An 18,961-nucleotide genomic window follows, 5' to 3' on the forward strand; every position below is an offset into this window, starting at 1 on the left:
ACAGGATCGGAAGTAGACTTATTGGCCGATATGATTTGACGTCTTCTGGGCTTTTCCCTGGTTTCGGTATCATGGAGATTTGTGCTATCTTCCACTGTGGCGGAATAAACCCCCTTATTATCACAGCGTTAAATAGATGAGTGAGAAATACAAATCCTTTTGGTGGGAGCTGCTGCAAGGCCATGCCTGTGATTAAATCGTATCCTGGAGCTTTTTTCACTTGTAACTTTGTTATTACATCTCTAACTTCATTAATAGTATATCTTTTAATTGGAAGTTCCAATTGATAAGGCTCTTGTAGAAAATTAATCCTTTGATTCATGACATCAGGCATATTTTGGTTATCATTTGATTTAAAGACCTGGTCCAAATGTAACGCAAATGTTTCTGCTTTTTCAATATCGCTTTTTGCCCATGAGTTGTCGATTTTGCGTATAGGTGGTGGATAGACAATCGGTCTGTTGTTCTTTTTTATGGCTTTCCAAAGGGAATATTTTGTATCACATGAAGCACTTAGGTTTTGAAGGTATAGCGACGTGCGATTATTGTTATACTTTAAAAGAAGGGCTTTAACGAGTTTACACAGTTTGTTTAAGCGAGTTTTATCCGCAGGGAATCTCGACTGTTGCCAATGTTTTCTCATCCTACGCTTTTCTTTAATCAGGTATCTAATGTTAAATGGATAATCTAGCTTAACACTTTTAGAAATTGGTGGAGTTGATTCCCATGCAGACATTTGGACACAAGAGTTGAAATGCTCTACTGCTTCAGTTACGTCAGATTCAGTTTTTAACCTGACTTCGGTATTTAGACCAATTGAAATTAGTTGACGGTAACTATTCCAGTCAGTGTTTTTATTATGAAGAATACATTTTTCCATAATTTCACAGCAGTCATTGAGAGTGATTATTATTGGCGAGTGGTCAGATGACAAGTCGAAATTGGACTTACAGGTAGTTGTTTCAATACGTACCCCCTTTGATACCGCAAAATCAATTAAGTCAGGTATTTTTCTTCTATCTGTTGGCCAATATGTGGGTTCACCTGTTGAGATTGTGTGGAGGTTGAGTACATTTATTGCTTCGAAGAGTTGACGTCCTTTTGGAGATATTAGGCGGGAACCCCATTTTAAGTGTTTAGCATTAAAAACTCCGCCTACTAGGAAGCTAGATCCAAGCAGCTGAAAAAATGATATGTACATATCTTTCGTGATACTGTGGCGCGGTGGGCTGTAGAGTGATGAGAAAGTCATGTCGCCTTCTTTAGTTTGTACTACAATGTTTGTTGCCTGGATTTCATTCTTGCAATATGGTTTTGCTTCATAATGTTTTATCGAGTTCCTTATGAGGACCGCAGAGCCACCATTTCCTTTACCACTGGGATGCATTGTGTGATAAAGTTCGTAGTTCGGAATTTTAAAGAAACTACGCGTCGTGAAATGGGTTTCTGATACTAGCATTATGTCGACCTGGTTTAATTTTAAAAATGCTTTTATTTCGATAGCATGTTTTGATAGACCATTAGCGTTCCATATGACTACTACTAAATCAAGAATTTTGTTTAGTCGTCAAGTTGATCAGTAAATTTGTCATTACTACGATTTGTTGCATCATTTGCTTCAACAGTGATGTCATCTCACGGAATTCTTCCACAAAATTATTTGAAATTGGTGAAAGCTTCTCCTCTGTTTCGCTACTGGTGTTTGACTTCACTATTTGTGCGAATGTTTCAGGTGAATGAGAAGTCGTGATGTGTTTTTTGTTTAGCGAAGGAAGAGGATTTTCTTGAATTTGTACTTCCGGCGCCCTAGGTCTTAGTTGGGGATACATTTTTTTTTGCAGGTTTTTGTATATTTGACATCCTTTGTAGTTGGCCGGATGATTTCCTTCACATAGAACACATTTGACATCATTGGATCTGCTTTTCCTTTCGCAATTTACAGAAGCATGATTTCCAGCGCACTTGACGCATTTAGGTTTGCGGTGACAGTATCCTTTTGTGTGCCCATACTGTTGGCAGTTTGCACATTGAGGGATTTCCCGTTTCGGGTGAGGTGGTTCAAATGTAACTGTAGTATACAAGAGTTTCTTAACCAAATAAATATCCTTATTATTTAGGTTTGGTGCAAGTTCAATAATAAACATGGGGAGAGGTTCACCTGACCCTCTACGTTTAATGTTCCAAACGTTTACAGCCGTATGTTCATGCTCCAGAAGTGCATTTTTGATTTCATCAATATCGGTTGAATGATGCAAATTTTTCAATATAACCCTAAAGCTTCTCTCTGTTTTTGGTTTGTAAGTGTAGAATTCAGTGTTTTTTAACTCCAACTGCTTTACAATGCTTACGTAAGAGTCAGATGTAGAAGGTTGAACTCTTACTTGACTTGGATTTAGCACTTTTAAGTCGAATTGATTTGCCGCATGTTCGTTTAACACATCTATTAGAGGCTTGATACAATGTACCTTATCAATAAATATAGGTGGAGGTTTCATTAATTTTGGATCCGTATCATTATTTTTTAACGATTCTTCAGTTTCTTCAGAGTCATCTTCCTGGAGATCTGCGTATCGGTTTGGTTTGACGGGTTCATTTAGCCAGTATGAGTCTAGCTTGGTTTGTTTTTGGCTTACTTGATGATTTTTACTTGGACTATCGCGTTGACGTTTACGGTTATTAACTACTGTCCAAGTGTCGTTAACAGAGGTTTCGTTTCTGGTGGCTGCAGCTTGATTCGATCCTTTATTTTGGAGGAGGTTATTTTTTTCTTCATTATACAATTTTTGAAGCTGTTGTTGAAGTAGTTGAATTTGTTGTTGTATATTTTTCACCTGAACTGATTTAGCCTTTTTCTCTTTTAGATGACCCGAAGTCGCATTGCTTGACGCCTGCCGCGTGTTCATATTAGTTTCTTTGCGTGTATTGGATAGTATTGTTTCGTGTTGATTTGGTGAACTAAGTTTTATATTATCGTTTTTATTATTTATTAATTTAATTTTGTTAGCGATGGCGATTTCACTAGCTATTTTTGTTATGCTTGATTCGATTTTTGAATTTTCTAAAAGTTTGTTTGGGGAATTATTTATTATTTTAGAGTCATCAGTGTTTAGTGTTATATAGCCATTTAGGCCATTTTCACTAATTAGAGAGTGCCGGCGTACAACTTTTTCGTAATCGCTCATACAATAAATTTACAATATTTTTACAGTAAGTTTATTTAATTTTATTTTAATTATTTAAAAATTTAAATTTATAAATAAGTAAATTTATTTATTTTTATTTATTTATTTTTATTTATTTTTATATAAGTTTGTTTTATTTTACTTTTAGTAAAATAATTGAAAAAAAATAAATATGTAATATTTGTTTATGTATTTAAATTTAATTCTTGAAAGTTACACTGTGGCAACACTACAAATATAATTTCTTACTTTCGATCATATGCTGTCTCTATCAGCTGTTTGAGCAAAACTTAATTTTGATTTATTTTGTGTTGGCTTTGTTATTTCCTTGCAAACTTAAAATTTAATTTGATTAACAAAAAATTTTTTATATTACAGAAAAACTGATTAACACCGTCCACTGGCACTGTTTTTTCACAGATTCCTTCATTTAAGGTCTATTGTTCAAATTATCATAACTTTGAAATTTAAATTTAACTATTTCTAATCAAAAAAGACAAAAGTTACGGAGTGAACACTTTTTGCGCGCGCTTTCGGTAATTGATCGGTAAAGTAAAATATTATATAATTGAATTTAAAATTAAAAAAACGAACATAAAATTATATTAAAAAATTATTACTAAAAATATTAAATATATTATTGAATTATATTAAAAAAATAAAATTTGAAAATATTATTTTTTTCAAATACATTGAAATTAAAACTATATTGAAATTATATTGTTAACCACCCTTAAATCTGGAAGAACTAACAGGGAAATTTTCAAACATGACTACAAACGAGAACACTACTTTCACCTCAGACTTAGTAACGCGTCTTATAGCTGCTAATACAGCATCTTTAAAATTAGAAATTGACGGTCTTAAGAGACAAATACAGACATTAGTCGATGTCAATACCGTAACGGAATTTAAAACTGAAACAATAGACGAGACTATACACTGTGACGAAACTTTAGATGTAATCAAAAGTCTCCCTCAATTTAACGGCAAAGACGGCTCTTACGTGAGCTGGCGCGAAGCCGCAAATAATTCTCTTAGTCTATACACCCGCGGTAGTAGAAAATACTTCGCCGCTTTAACCATTCTTCGAAATAAAATAACTGATGACGCTAATGACGTATTGACCAACCACGGTACAGTTTTGAATTTTGAGATTAGACTTCGCTTACGCGGATAAGCGACCAATACATATAATCGAACAAGAAATAAGTGTCCTAAGACAAGGCTCAATGACAATTTTGGACTACTATAACGAAGTAAACAAAAAACTAACAATGCTAATAAACAAAACTATAATGACATACGGTAATAATAATCCTCTAACTGCAGAATTAAATAAAAAGCATCGTGAGAACGCTACACGAATATTTATAACAGGATTAAATCCTCCCTTATCTAACGTCTTATTTTCACTGTCTCCAGAAGACCTTCCTAATGCTTTAGCAAAAGCCCAAGAGTTGGAATCGAACCAACTACGTACTAATTTCGCAATTATGTTTAGTAAAAATGCGAACTCAACCCAAGTAAATAGACATCAAAATAATCTACGTTATCCACAACGCCTTCAAATCCCAACTAATAACAATAAAAGTTATTTCCCGAAACCAGAACCAATGGAAGTAGATCCATCGATGAAAAATAATCAGGGACCAAGACCACAGTATCAACAACTAATACCACGGTATCAACAACCGAGATATCAAAGCAATTTCTATAACCCGAATCCTATACGTACCCCATTTAACCAAAACTCATGGAAGCCAACTTTTAATCATCGCCGGGGATTCCCTAACTTCGTTCCCAATCCACAACCTAATCAAATGAGTCAGCCACAGAAACGCCCATTAGAGAGTGTACAGCAAAGTGCACAACCTGTAGTAAAAAATCAACGTATAAATAACATTCAAGAGAGTGCATTTTTAGGCCAAGGCCCGGCCTCCCCTACATCTTCAGAACTAAACCTGGAGGCCAACGAGTCCGTATACTAATAGATACAGGAGCAACTAACTGCTATTGCCGACCAGGCATATTAGCAAATAAACAAGAATTAGCAATTTATAAACGAGTAAAAACAATAAACGGATACACTATAATAAAATATTTCTATGAAGCAGAAATTTTCGGAATTAAGACAAGATTTTATGAAATATCGAATTTAGAATGCGATATATTGATAGGAATTAATGTATTAAGCCGAGCTAACGTAACTATAGATTTTAAGAAACAAGTCCTAAGATATAAGGGACTTATGGAAAAATTTATAATGGATTCGAACGATACTGAAAAAACTTCAACCAAAATAACTCCACATTCTGTAAATAATACATACATAAAACGTAATAAAAAATTGAGTAATAATAATCAAAAAAATTGTAAGGTTAACGATAAAATAAACACTAAAAGCAAAAACGCTGCAAAGCAGCAACCGAAAAAAAATCATGCAAAAAAAGCAAGCGAAGCTAAATTAAACAATATTGATGACGATGACTCAATCAAAAGCCTGAGACTAAATATCAAACGGCAAATTGAGAAAGGTCATGGCAATATCGATATGAATTTACCCTTTAGAACTGATGTTAAAGCGGAAATTAGAACTACTGTTGAAACTCCCATATGGAGTAAACAGTACCCTTATCCCTTGTCAGTAAATTCTTTTGTTAACAAAGAAATAAATAAAATGCTTCAAGAAGGTATAATCAGGGCTAGTAAGAGTCCATATAATTCACCCATATGGGTTGTACCAAAAAAAGGTACAAATACAGATGGTACCCCTAAACTGCGCATGGTAATCGATTTTAAAAAAATCAACGAAAAAACGATCTTGGATAGATATCCTATCCCAGATACTAATGTAATTTTATCTAATTTGGGAAAGTCGAAGTACTTTTCAACAATTGATTTAGAATCTGGATTTCATCAGATATTGATGAAAGACGAAGATATCGAAAAAACTGCATTTTCCGTTAACAATGGAAAATACGAATATATACGAATGCCATTTGGTCTGAAGAATGCTCCAAGCATATTCCAGAGAGCTATGGACGATATATTAAGAGAATATATCGGAAAAATCTGTCATTTATATATTGACGATATCATAGTTTATTCACAAAGCATTGAACAACATAAAGAAGATTTATTGAAAATAATACAACGTTTAAAAGAAGCAAATATGAAAATTTCATTGGAAAAATCAAAGTTTTTTCAAAAAGAAGTTGAGTTTTTAGGCTATATTGTTGCCCATAATATTATAAAAACAGACCCAAATAAAGTAGCTACCATTAATGAATACCCATTACCACATACTCTTAGACAGCTTAGAAGTTTCTTAGGTATGACAGGCTTTTATAGAAAGTTCATAAAAGATTATGCTTTTTTTACAAAGCCACTTACGAAATATTTAGCCGGAGAGAATGGCAGAGTATCTACATTTAGCTCGAAAAAAATAGAAATAAAACTAGACGAAGAAGCAATTAAAGCCTTCGAAAAACTAAAAAAATTATTAGTAAATCAAATGGAACTAATACAATCTAATTACGATTCAAAATTCGTGTTAACTACTGACGCGTCGAACGTGGCAATTGGTGGAGTACTTACCCAAAACGGCAAGCCCATCACCTTTATATCTAAAACATTGAATCAAACAGAGCAAAATTATGCTACAAACGAAAAAGAATTATATGCAATAGTGTGGGCACTAAAATCATTACGAAACTACTTATACGGGGTCTCAGATTTAGAAATTCATACTGATCATCAACCCTTAACATTCGCCGTATCTACGCGAAATCCTAATGCCAAGATAAAAAGATGGATCGCATTCGTTGAAGAATTCGCACCAAAAATTATCTACAAACCAGGAACCACAAATGTAGTGGAAGATGCCCTTTCACGGCAATACTTAAATCATCTTCCAGAAAAATCTTCAATCACTTCTACACAACACTCCGCAGAAAGTAGTGATAACACTACCATAAAAGAAACGACCAAACCACTTAATCAATTTAAGCAGCAAATCTTACTATCAAAAGCTAGATATACTATACATGAACAAATTACAAATTTCGATAAAACACGACATATTATAGAATATGATACAGTCGAAAATCTTTTAACAATTCTGAAGGAATACCTTCAACCCAAAGTTGTGACTGCAATCTATTGCACACCTGAAGATCTTTACGAAATTTAAAACCACTTAATTGAAACATTCACTGACATAAAATTCACGTACACTAAGAATTTTCCAATAGACGTCCTTAACGCGGACGATCAGAAAGCAATAGTAGAACAAACACATACACGTGCACACAGAAATTATAGGGAAAATTTAAAACAAATCTTTACCACATATTATTGGCCCAAAATGGCCCAACATTTTAAAGAATTCGTAATACATTGTGGGATTTGTAATAGAAATAAGTATGATAGAAATCCTCAAAAGGTACCAATTGGTGGGGCACCAATTCCCAAGAAGGAGGGAGAGTTAGTCCACCTCGACATATTTTTCGCGCAAAAACTTAAATTTATTACTTGTATTGATGCTTATTCTAAATATCTGTTCATTAAACAAATTGAAGATAAAACAAAACTAGATGAAAAAGTTTTGGAACTTTTACAGTCATTCCCAGAAGCAAAACAAATTACCTTAGATAACGAACCAGGGTTCTCGACACCTCAGTTTAAGTCATTAATGGAACGAATGGGTATTAACATTTATTATTGTGACCCACAGCATAGTTCAACGAACGGACAGGTCGAAAGAGTTCATTCAACGGTGATCGAAATAGCAAGATGCTTAAGACAGGAATTTAGTATTGTAAACGATTTAGAGGTTATATTTAGAGCTGTTCAACAATATAACAAGACAATTCATACGGTTACTAACTACAGACCGCAAGATATATTATATAATAAAATAGACCATCCTGATATACCAGAAAAATTAGCAAAAGCACAGGAAACTATATTAAAAAGAAACGACAAATTAAAAGGTTTGAAAACGTATAAACCTAACGAAACAATTTATGAAAAGGTAGGAGGTAAAAGAAATAAGTTAGATGTAAAATACAAAAAACAGAAAATAAAAGAAGACCTAGGCAAGAAAGTTAAAATTCATTATAGAAACAGAATAGTACATAAAGATAATATACGAACTTAATTTTACAGACAATGGACCGATTAATCATTGCACTTATCACTTTATTCGGAATCGCGAAAACAGAAATAATTGACTACACGAGAGAAGATTACGTACTAGTAGACAACGGCGATGCAGTAATTTACGAAAACTTTGGTGACATTTTTCATATAACAAATTTAACATACATTAAGGAAATAGTGGAAGCAACTAGAAATGAAATTAACGAGAACATCGTTGTTAGATTAGAAACTCAAAATAATAAATCTGTGACACAGATTGACAATTTAGACATACAATTAGAGCTACATCTGATAGACACGATATTATCACAATTACAAAAGACTAACCATAGAAGAAAAAGAGGAATTAACGAACTAGGCACACTTTGGAAATGGATAGCAGGGTCCCCAGATCATGATGATCTGGTAACTATTAATAACAAATTAAACGAACTGGCAGAAAACAGCAACAAACAATTAACAACCAACTCACAAATATTTAAAGCTCTATTCAGTATGGAAAAAATGATTCAAAATTTAGAAAATAGTTCGCGCAAGACAAAAGTAACGAAACAAACAAACAGACTAATACTAATTGAACTACAGAACCTATTACAAACAGTTACGCTAGCCAAAGCAGATATATTAAACACAGCGATACTAGATTTAAAAGAAATCCAAGACATAATCAAACACGAGAATACCAGAGTCACCTTAACAGATTTAATGGACGTATCCAAATTCAAAATTTTACAAAACCCAGATTTAATAGTAATACATATTACATATCCTATAATCAAAACCAATTGTAAACTATATGAAAGTAGAGCTATAAGTAAAAAAGATAGTAAATTATTAATTGAAAAAGAAGTCGTAAGATGTAATAATATATTTCAAAATGTTCAAATTTGTAAAATAGAATTAAGTAATAATTTTTGTAAACTATCATTAAATGAGAGCTGCTTAACAAACCTACTAAATCACCGTAAAGCATCATGCACTAAAATAAAAGAAAAGAATAGAAATTTAGAACTAATAAAAGATGGTGCAATCCTAGTCTCAGGCAATCACGAAGTTGATGAACACACCCTAGAAGGAGTGTACCTAGTTACCTTTGAGACCAATGTAACAATAGACAATATTACATATATAAACCAAAAAACCGTAATTAATAACTATCTGAAGATGAACCATCCAAATCATTTCGAGATAATAAAGTATATAGAAAGTCATAATGAAGAACTTCAACTTGAAAACATAAACTTAATTACAACATCAAAACAACACTTCAAGGAACATCCTATTACCTCATCAACTCTACTCTTAGCAACAATTTTTATTATCGCATACGGCAGCCATAAACTAAGCAGACACATAAAACAGTCTAGACGTACATAAACAAAATTCTTCAAAGCCTAGACATAAACAGCCTGACGAAATCATTGCAGAAATGAATCATCAAATAAACGAAATTTGTGAACAACTTCAAAAACAACAGAGTTGTAAGACATCCGCTGTATAAGAGCAGTTATTTCAATTTATTTAAAGAAACGGGACGTTTCTCTTTAAGAAAGAGGGGTGTTATCGCACGCTCTCACTTTGTAGGGTTAAGTATAAAACATAAAGTTATTTTGTAAGAGAAAATATAGAGAATAAGTTAGAATTTAAATTATGATCTGAGCAAGCTTTGAGTGAAAAGCTTTATTTGTAAGCTCAGATTATTTGAATATAAAAGTAGGAGCATTGCTCACTTAGATTAGATTCATGTACGGTTATGATACGATTAAATGTAAATGCTATTGATTAAATAAAATATTTTTTAAAATATAACCGGACTTATAATCTCATTAATTTGCATACAAAAAGGTATATGAATAAAAATAACAATATAACATACCTTCATTATTTTTCCAAATAAATTTATTTAAATTAATAAATAATAATTTATTTATAAATTATTTATTATTTTATTTATAAATAATTCAACTATAAAAATAAAAAAACCCGAGCACCGCCGCTTTTTATAAAAATGTAAACAAACATTTACAAACGTCAAAAATGTCAGAATGCAATTCGCTGCAAAAAGATGCACAAGGGAGCTTTTGTGCAAAAGTGTTAAGTGCAGTAAGTTCAATTAAGATCAACTCAAAGCTTGTGTACTTTACACAAAAAGTTCAAGAGAAATGCGTATAAAATACAGCGCAATTTTCTAAGAATTTAGTGAGTCTTGTATGATCACTCAGTGGTATTGTATGCCAAAAATTATAAATTAAAACAAATATAAACTATGCCCTGACACGAAGGCGGTTTTAAGTTTTAGTGTATAATTTACTAAAATATATATGTAATTGTTCACAAGCGCATGGGCGGTTTTAAGTCAAGGCGCTTGGACACTATTATGTGTATATTCAGTAAAATAAACAAATAAATATATATTATTTATATATCCACTAACCCCTCTGTCCCACACAGGTACGCATTGAGCAAGTAATCATACGAAGATACAAACCACGGAACCAGATTAGAGATCACCGAGCTCCAAAGGAACAACCTCCAGATACAGCAGAATACCAGAAAATAATCTCAAGTTTCTCAAGTTTAATCACGTTTAATGAATTTATTTGTTTTTTTAAAATACTTTAAAATACAACATTCTGTGGTCTGACATCGACGAGTTAGAAAGGTTAGTGTGTTTCCTATATTCAAAATTTCTAATTTACTTCTAACTATAAATTCTAAAAGATACTCGCCCCGTTTGTTGGTGTTAGTGCTCCCCCATACCTCGTTATGTGCATTGGCATCGCAACCGAGTGTAAGCGGTAGTGTTTTTTTCTTACACTAGTCCTGTGAAGCAAAATTTTATAACACTTTTCTTCTTAAAATATATATTGAAGTAATAGAAAAATTTAATAAAGCTAAACAAAATTTCACTCACATATTAGGAATTCCAGTTAAATTCCTGAAATGAAATTATTTTATAAATTGAATAAATGAATTTCACTTGAATATAAACTCACAACGTTTTTATTTTTATCTCGCTGTTTTTGTAAAACTAGGAATAGCCGCACACAAATTGAAGCCGGCACCAACAATTATTATTATATAAAATAACACCAAGTAAATTAGTTGACATGAACATTTTTATAAAATTAATTTATAAATTAAATATTATTTTTACAATCACTCGAATTATTTTTAAAATATGGAAAAAATTACAACGCGTTTGTAAACAAGTTATGAAGATGATGTACGCGAATGTCAAAACATAATTCTCACAGTGAATTAAAAACCGGTAGCAAAAGTTGAGGAGAAGGTGAGAATAGGAAACAAGTGAGACAAAGAGATAAACTAACACATGTGTGATATCAAATAAATCAGCAGGGCAAATTCTAAAACGGCAATCAAAACAAATAACAGCTGAAGCAATGTATGCGCTACAAGAAAAGTTTAGGTCGATTTAGTATAAATAAGCGTACGAGTTAGAAGAAAAATGACTTGTACGAAAACTCTCGAAGGCAGTTATACGTCTTTGCGAAAACAAGGAATTAGAAATTTGTAGCTTTGTATAAACGTCAAGGTAGTTCATACTTCTTAACTAATAGTGTTGTATAAACGTCAAGGTAGTTCATACGTCTTGGCTAGTAGTTTTGTATAAACGTCAAGGTAGTTCATACGTCTTGACTGGTAGCATCGTATAAACGTCAAGGTAGTTCATACGTCTTGACGAGTAGTGAGTAATAAGTCAAGGTAGCTTGATGTTCTGTAATCCGAAATAAAATTCAAAGTTTGATTTCCAAGTAGAGCGGCATCTGTCCAGAAATACTATACAACGCCGAGATCATTTAGACAAATCCCGAAAGTTCCATAGGAGGACAGCACAATTCATCATAATATTCACAATGTAACATTTCTTTTTCTTTCTTTTTTTTTTTTTGAATTATAATTATAAATAAATCAGTAAATCACATATATTAAATTGTCTTTGATTTGGAAAAAAAATAAATTATATTGCAACGACCCCTGGACGAAGACTGAGTATACCTCAGCATCATCAGACAGAAAGTGTGTCGTTACAGTCCATCAATCTGCATGTGCACTCAGAAACCTGAGTTTCGTTGTTCGGTGATGTAGATGGGAATCTGGACTGCTACTATGTTCCAGGAAAGGGATTCTGAAAGACATAAGCAATTTAGATTTTTGTTTAATATAATACAACTTTCTGGGTTATCACATCTAACGTTCCATATTACCTGTGTGTATTTAGTGGCTCGACCACAAATCCGATTATTTAAAAGCCAAGACTCTTGGACCAGTATTGCACTCAGGTTGTTCCTGAGTACCAAGTCTAGCAGCGTCATGTCGAGGTCATCAATGCACTGACTATAATGAGGTGAAATTCTGATTTCCTCGATTTTTTGCTTATCATCAGCTATAGCAACTTTTCGTTTTCGATGCCTGCTGCCCTTCACAGGTAAGCTGTCATTAAGTGAACACCGGGTATACTATACCCGATGCACGTAATCAGCTGAGTACCTCCCAGTTTAATGACTGTGGTATCACTTCACAGTAATTTTCAGAGATGATACAGTAATTTTTGCATTACTAGACATGAATTTCGGTTACGATTTACTGTCCGCTCTACATTTTTTACCAGTACCACCTTTTGCTAGACTTATTTTAACTGCGAATCCTTTTTTCGGCTGTATGTTGTTCTCATTTTTTCAAGCCTTACCGAATGAGATGGTTTGCCTCTTTAGGTACCGGTGTATCTTTAGAGCCCATACGTTTAGGGCTTTCTTTATATTTTTTACCTCTCGAAGTTACAGTTGTTGCTAAAGGCATTGGATCAAGTTTCTTTCCTTGAGTCCTTTTACTTCCTTCCGTTCTTGTGTTCGTCCTTGTAAATACAGAACACTTTTGTACAACTAAACATAGAATACAAGAAACTCACTTCAATAAACTTCAAAGAAGTCACGATATTTGTATCATGCCGTAAGTACAACACACAAAAGGTTAGAGAGCAAATCGAGGTAGAAAAAAGACACACAACGGCGGACACTAACATTGGCTGTGCGGATGATCTGGCAGTAGCGGTGATCACTTAGAACATTGTGGAAATAACAGTCAGGTGTTCTGAATCAGTAGGCAGAGTCGCTTGTTAGCTGACTATGAACGGTCTTGAGATCGCGGAGCAGAAGACCCCGATCTCTACCCAAAGGTGCTTAGGGACGCAAAAGTTCGTTTCAGAGAACATCTTTTGGCCACAAAAGCGAAAGCGAACAGAACAGTCATGGCTCTCTCGAGAATTATGTTAAACACCGCGGGAATTCGGACCAGCAAGTGCAGAGTTCTAGCAACAGTTTCGAGCTCGATCATGTTGTGTGCGGCTCGAGTATTCCTTCGTCTTGAAGATGTCTACTTACGTGGCCTGCATTCAGTCAATGCACCGCCTATAAAATACTGTCAGGAGACGCCATTGGTATCTTGGCCAGCATGTCGCCAATCGAGCTGATCACGATCGAGTTGCGAAATACGGTACGATAGAGCTAGCAGAGAGCACGCCAGAAGGGAAACAATTCAGACCTGGCAACGCAAATTGTCGAGTTCGAACAAGGGAAGGTGAATCTGCTTATTCATCCCTAACGTAGAAATATGGATTAAGAGAGGACGCGATGAGGTAAACTTCTCCTGATGCAAGCTTTGTCAGATGCTTCTACAAACAAATGGACGGTAACTGACAAGACGACCAGACTAACGATTTGAGGTTTTGCTAAGGAAGCTTTCAGACGTAACCTAACGATGGTTTCTGGAAATTTTTTTTTTTTTGCTTCCCTTTATTATACTGCCAACTGCCAAGATTTAGCATTTACTATACATTTTTACATAATGGAACTTCAAGTAATAATTCAAAAACAAGATTAAGAATTACATGAGTGAACTATTAATAGTGGATAAAAGAAAAAGAAAACTTTTCTTTAAATTAAATAAATTAAATATTATAAAATAATTAAAATTAATGGATAGATGATATAATAAATGAGTCAATGAAATAGACTGCTATGAATTTACTATGAATATATTTGTTAGATTATTATAATATTGCTAGTTCTGATGGAAATAAGCGCTTCAATCTTCTGTTATGTGTGGCTTCGTCATTAAGTAGCTGCCTCATTGTTGAGTTAGGATGGAAAAGTAATCTGTCTTTGTGCTTTTTACTACTTTTTCGGATAACGTCTGCAACGAAGGGTATCTTTAAATCGCGATGAATGTCATAGTTTGAGATGTACCATTCAGCGTTGATAGTAGTCCTAAGTATTTTTGATTGTAGTCTTTGCAGTATTTGAATGTTGTATTTGCATGCTGTGCCCCATATTTCGGCTCCATATTTCCATATTGTAGCGATTACTGTTTTATATACTAGGAGTTTCTATAGGAGTATACTAGGAGTTACTAGGAGTTTCCAGTGTTAGTTTTGATTTCGAGCAGAGTAGCCAGTACAATTGTCCAAAGCGACGCTTAATTTCATTGCATTTAGCTTTATGTTCTTTCCAAGTTAATCTGCTATCTATAGTAATGCCAAGGTAATTTGCCTTTGTGTGTGTGAAAACTTTGTTATTGTTAATTTTTATACGTTTTAGGTCATATTTTTTATTCGTGTAAATAACATGAACTGTTTTGCTTGTATTTATTTGAACTCCCCATTTGCCGAACCATTCAAGCATTGCGTTTAGGTAATTCTGCAAGTTGTCTGTGGATATGTTAAAATTTTTATTAGCTTTTAGTTTGTTTAAGTCCTTTTTTAGTTCAGGGGACCGATCTATTTGCCATTGTTTTCTCAGTTTTCTTCTGTCCATTATCTTGCTTTTAACTGCCATCGAGATTTTATTTTGAGTGTCGTTTTGTTTAAGAACTGGGGTAGAATTTGTCACCGCAACAGCGATCATTTCGTTTAAGTATACAATCGCGCTTTCGATTTCGTCTTCAGATTGTAAGGAAATATTTATTGTCAGGTCGGTATTAAGAATATCTCTAAACGTGTCCCAACATGTTTTGTTATTATAGATTAATTTTGTCCTTGTGATATTTAGTTTTCTGTCGCTTTGATATGATAGCATAATTGGTTAGTGATCAGATGATAAGTCAGGAAGTGTACTTACTGCAAGAAATCGTTTATTTATATTTTTGGTCACGAAAAAGTCAATCACGTCTGGTATTTTGTTCATATCGTTAGGCCAGTACGTAGGTTCACCTGTGCTTAGAATGTCTGCTCTTTTGTCAATGATAGCATTATCTAAATTTTTCCCTTTGCAGTTTGTAATTCTTGAGCCCCACAAAGTATTTTTTGCATTAAAGTCTCCACCAACAATGTACCGATTGCCGAGAGTGTTAAGGTAGCTCAGGTATACATCCTTCGAGTTATTGTGTTTCGGAGGGCAGTAAATAGCTGATACTGTTAACTCGCCTTTTGTATCTTGAATATGGACACTTGTAGCTTGTATTTGTTCTGTTTGGTATATACTGGCTATCGAGCATTGCATATTTTGCTTAATAATTACTGCTGTTCCACCATAGGCTTTGTTGTCGGGATGATTTGTATGATATATCGAATAGTTAGGGATTTTGATGAAACTTTTGTCTGTGAAGTGTGTCTCTGATATTTAAGTATGTTCTTAGTTCTAGTAGTTGTTTGCTGAGACCGTTTGCATTCCAAGCTAAAATTTTTAATTTATTTCTGTCCATCGAGTTTGGTGATTAGGATGGTTAAAATATGTTTAACGTTGGCAACTTGCGTCATAAGTCGTTTCATCATTTGCTGGAGTTCGGCAAATTCGGAGTTGTTTGATTCATTGTTTATTGGAATGGGTTGAGTTGGATGCGATTTTATTATTTCGGCGTATGTTTTAGCTGGTTGGTTTTGTTGGGTGGTAGTTATTAGGTTCGTAACAGCTTTAGTTGGCAGATATATTTCGTTATTTTGAGATGTGGTTTTTTGTTGTTTTGCGCGTAGAGCTGGGAATCGTTTGATTTGAAGAGTTTTATAAACTGTACAACCTTTGTAGTTTGCAGTGTGATTCTCTTTACAGAGTGCGCATTTAACGACGTTGTTCTTACCTTTCATGGGACAGTCAATTGTTTTATGTTCAATTGATTTTGAATTTTGAATTTAGGTTCAAAATTTATTTTGCAATGCAGTAGGTCTTTGATATTGTAAATTTCCTTGTTATTTACATCTTGTTTAATTTCGATTGTAAATAGGTTTAATGGAGATTTTGTGCGCGAATGTTATACGTTTTGTATATTGCACACTTCATGTCCATTTTTGTTAGCGGAGTGGTGCATACCGCGTAAGAAGATCTTAAACCCCCTTTCTTCTTTTGGCTTATACGTGTAGTATTCTACGCTTTTTTTTTCAAGAAATTTTACTATGCTAGTGTAATCTGTTGATTCGTATGGCTGGATTTTTATTTCATTGTTTTGTAATACACGAATTTCATATTTAGATATTTGTAGTGCATCTAACGTTTTAATTAGGTTGTCTAGCAGCTGTACTTTTTGCACGTAAATGGGTGGTGGTTTTTTATTTTTAGCCGTTTGATTTTGTGTTGTTTTGCTATCTTTAGTGGGTTCTTTATCATTATCAATTGTTAGGACAGCAAACCTATTTGTAGCTAAGAAATACTCGTTTAATGTGTACTGTTTTTTGTTTTGTTTGTGCTTTTCGGTGCTTATTTCATTGATTTGCTTACCAGGGGAGCTACGAGTTCTCTTATTCACTACTGGCGTGTTGAAGCCATTGTTTTTGTTTGTGGTTGCATCTTCAGTTGTGTTTGCAGTTCTGGTGTTAATATCAGACTTTTCCAAATTCTGAATGAGTTTTGATGGTGAATTGTGTTGATGATGATTTGATTGTTGGAGTTTTATGTGGTACTCCTGATGCATTTGTTGTTTCTCTACTTGCTGGTTCTGTTGTGATTGTTTTTGTTGGGTTTGCAGTGATTTTTCTTGCAGTTGTAGCTGTTGATTTGATTGTAGAAGTGTTGTTTGATTATTATTATTGGATGCTTTTGAGCATAGGACAGCTTGTTGGTGTGTTTTATGCTGTTGTTGTTGTTCTTGTTGTGATTGTTGCTCGTGATTTGACTTGCCTCCACCTTTTGGCGGAGTTCGATTGACCGGCATTACGATAAATTAAGCGATTACCAAAATAGTATATGAAATTTGAAAATAAAGTTTACTATTATGAACAGTTTGAGGATGACTGATCTTGTGTTATAACACTTTTAATATATATAATATAAAATGAATGAAAGAATTGTTTAAACAATTTATGTTAAATTACTCAACGCCAGAACATTTGGTAGCTGTGTGATATCTGTTACTACATATACCTGAGCAACTAAACTAGTTTCTCCGTGGATATCTACACGCAACTTATAACACTATTTCATATTGATAATAATATAGTAATAGATTATTTAATATTACACAATTGCACGATATATAACTAAATTAATTGTGTAACAGTTTAATAGTTTTGGAACAATCTGTGAGCTTATGAATTTAGTGTTGTCTCTATCAACTGTCAAAACATGTGTTTTTTACTGAACGCAATATCGAGTTAATTTTTTTTTAATAGTACACACATCCCACTTAACACACGACCGCCTTATAATGTCGACCGTTTGATGAGTTAATTTTTGACTTTTACTTTTCTACGCACAATAATATAGCGTTTACACAGGCCGAAAGTGGTTCATTTTGAATGAACCATTTGAAAAGGTTTACATTCGTTGTAATTTATTTGTTCCCATTTCAAACAGCTGATTTTTCAACTTACCTGTTGATTTGCTTTTGACCTGTGTCAAAAAAATGTTGCATGAAGGTTAAATATGTCTTCAAACCTTACAATATAAACTTAAAACATATTTTTAACTTCGATTAATTACTTTTTGGGAAGTAGAAGTTCCCAACATTTGTTTACCTTTTTTTGTAAATATGTCAAAAATAGCTTTCCCAAACTGTCAAAATGGCATAAAGAGCTTTTATTTAGGGTATGTTCAATGTATTCCTTTACATTTGGAATATATTTAGAACGTATGTGTACGTTGTTGGGACACATTCATACAGAATGTGATGGAATGGCTCATTCGCGCTTGAAATTTTATATGCAAGAATGAGCCATTCGCTTCTCATTTTCGATTTTTGACCAAAATAATACATTTTCGGCCAGTGTAAATGGCGTATAATTCATGCACTCTGCGTTTTATTTTAAAACGCACAAATAATTATTATTTTTGCCTTAAAAATATAAAACTCAAGAATAACTATTATATATTTTTGCAAAAATCAGCAATGCAACAGTATTTAGTCATATAGACCTTTCGGACGCTTTTCTACAAATCAAAGTTGATAGCAAATCGCAAGAACTTCTCACAATAAACACGCATCTAGGTCTATTCAAATACAAGCGTATGGTATTTGGCGTCAAAACTTTTCCGGCAATTTTCCAACAAATTATAGATAAAATGCTTGCGAGCTTACATTACGCAGCTGCTTACATTGACGATATCTTTGTCTCAGGTAGAAACCAACAAGAGCATGACAACAACTTACAGGAAGTTCTACAATGTATT

General features: G+C 33.5%; 1 protein-coding gene and 1 long non-coding RNA gene across 2 annotated transcripts; one reads left to right on the forward strand and one right to left on the reverse strand.

Moving 5' to 3' along the window:
- Positions 1 to 10,565: 10,565 nt before the first annotated feature.
- Positions 10,566 to 11,272, forward strand: LOC119663448. The gene is made up of 3 exons (XR_005251048.1): positions 10,566 to 10,738; positions 10,800 to 11,010; positions 11,070 to 11,272. It is a non-coding gene; the product is annotated as an uncharacterized LOC119663448 (long non-coding RNA).
- Positions 11,273 to 16,053: 4,781 nt separating this feature from the next.
- LOC119667352 (transcription factor kayak-like) lies at positions 16,054 to 17,507 on the reverse strand. Its single transcript, XM_038076642.1, has 2 exons — positions 16,814 to 17,507; positions 16,054 to 16,439 (listed from the first exon to the last, which is right to left on the reverse strand). Exons 1-2 carry the CDS (start codon positions 17,505 to 17,507, stop codon positions 16,054 to 16,056), a joined length of 1,080 nt encoding a protein of 359 aa, XP_037932570.1.
- Between the last annotated feature and the right edge of the window lie 1,454 nt (positions 17,508 to 18,961).

This window comes from Teleopsis dalmanni, chromosome 1 (assembly GCF_002237135.1).
Source record: "Teleopsis dalmanni isolate 2A chromosome 1, ASM223713v2, whole genome shotgun sequence".
NCBI lineage: Eukaryota > Metazoa > Arthropoda > Insecta > Diptera > Diopsidae > Teleopsis > Teleopsis dalmanni.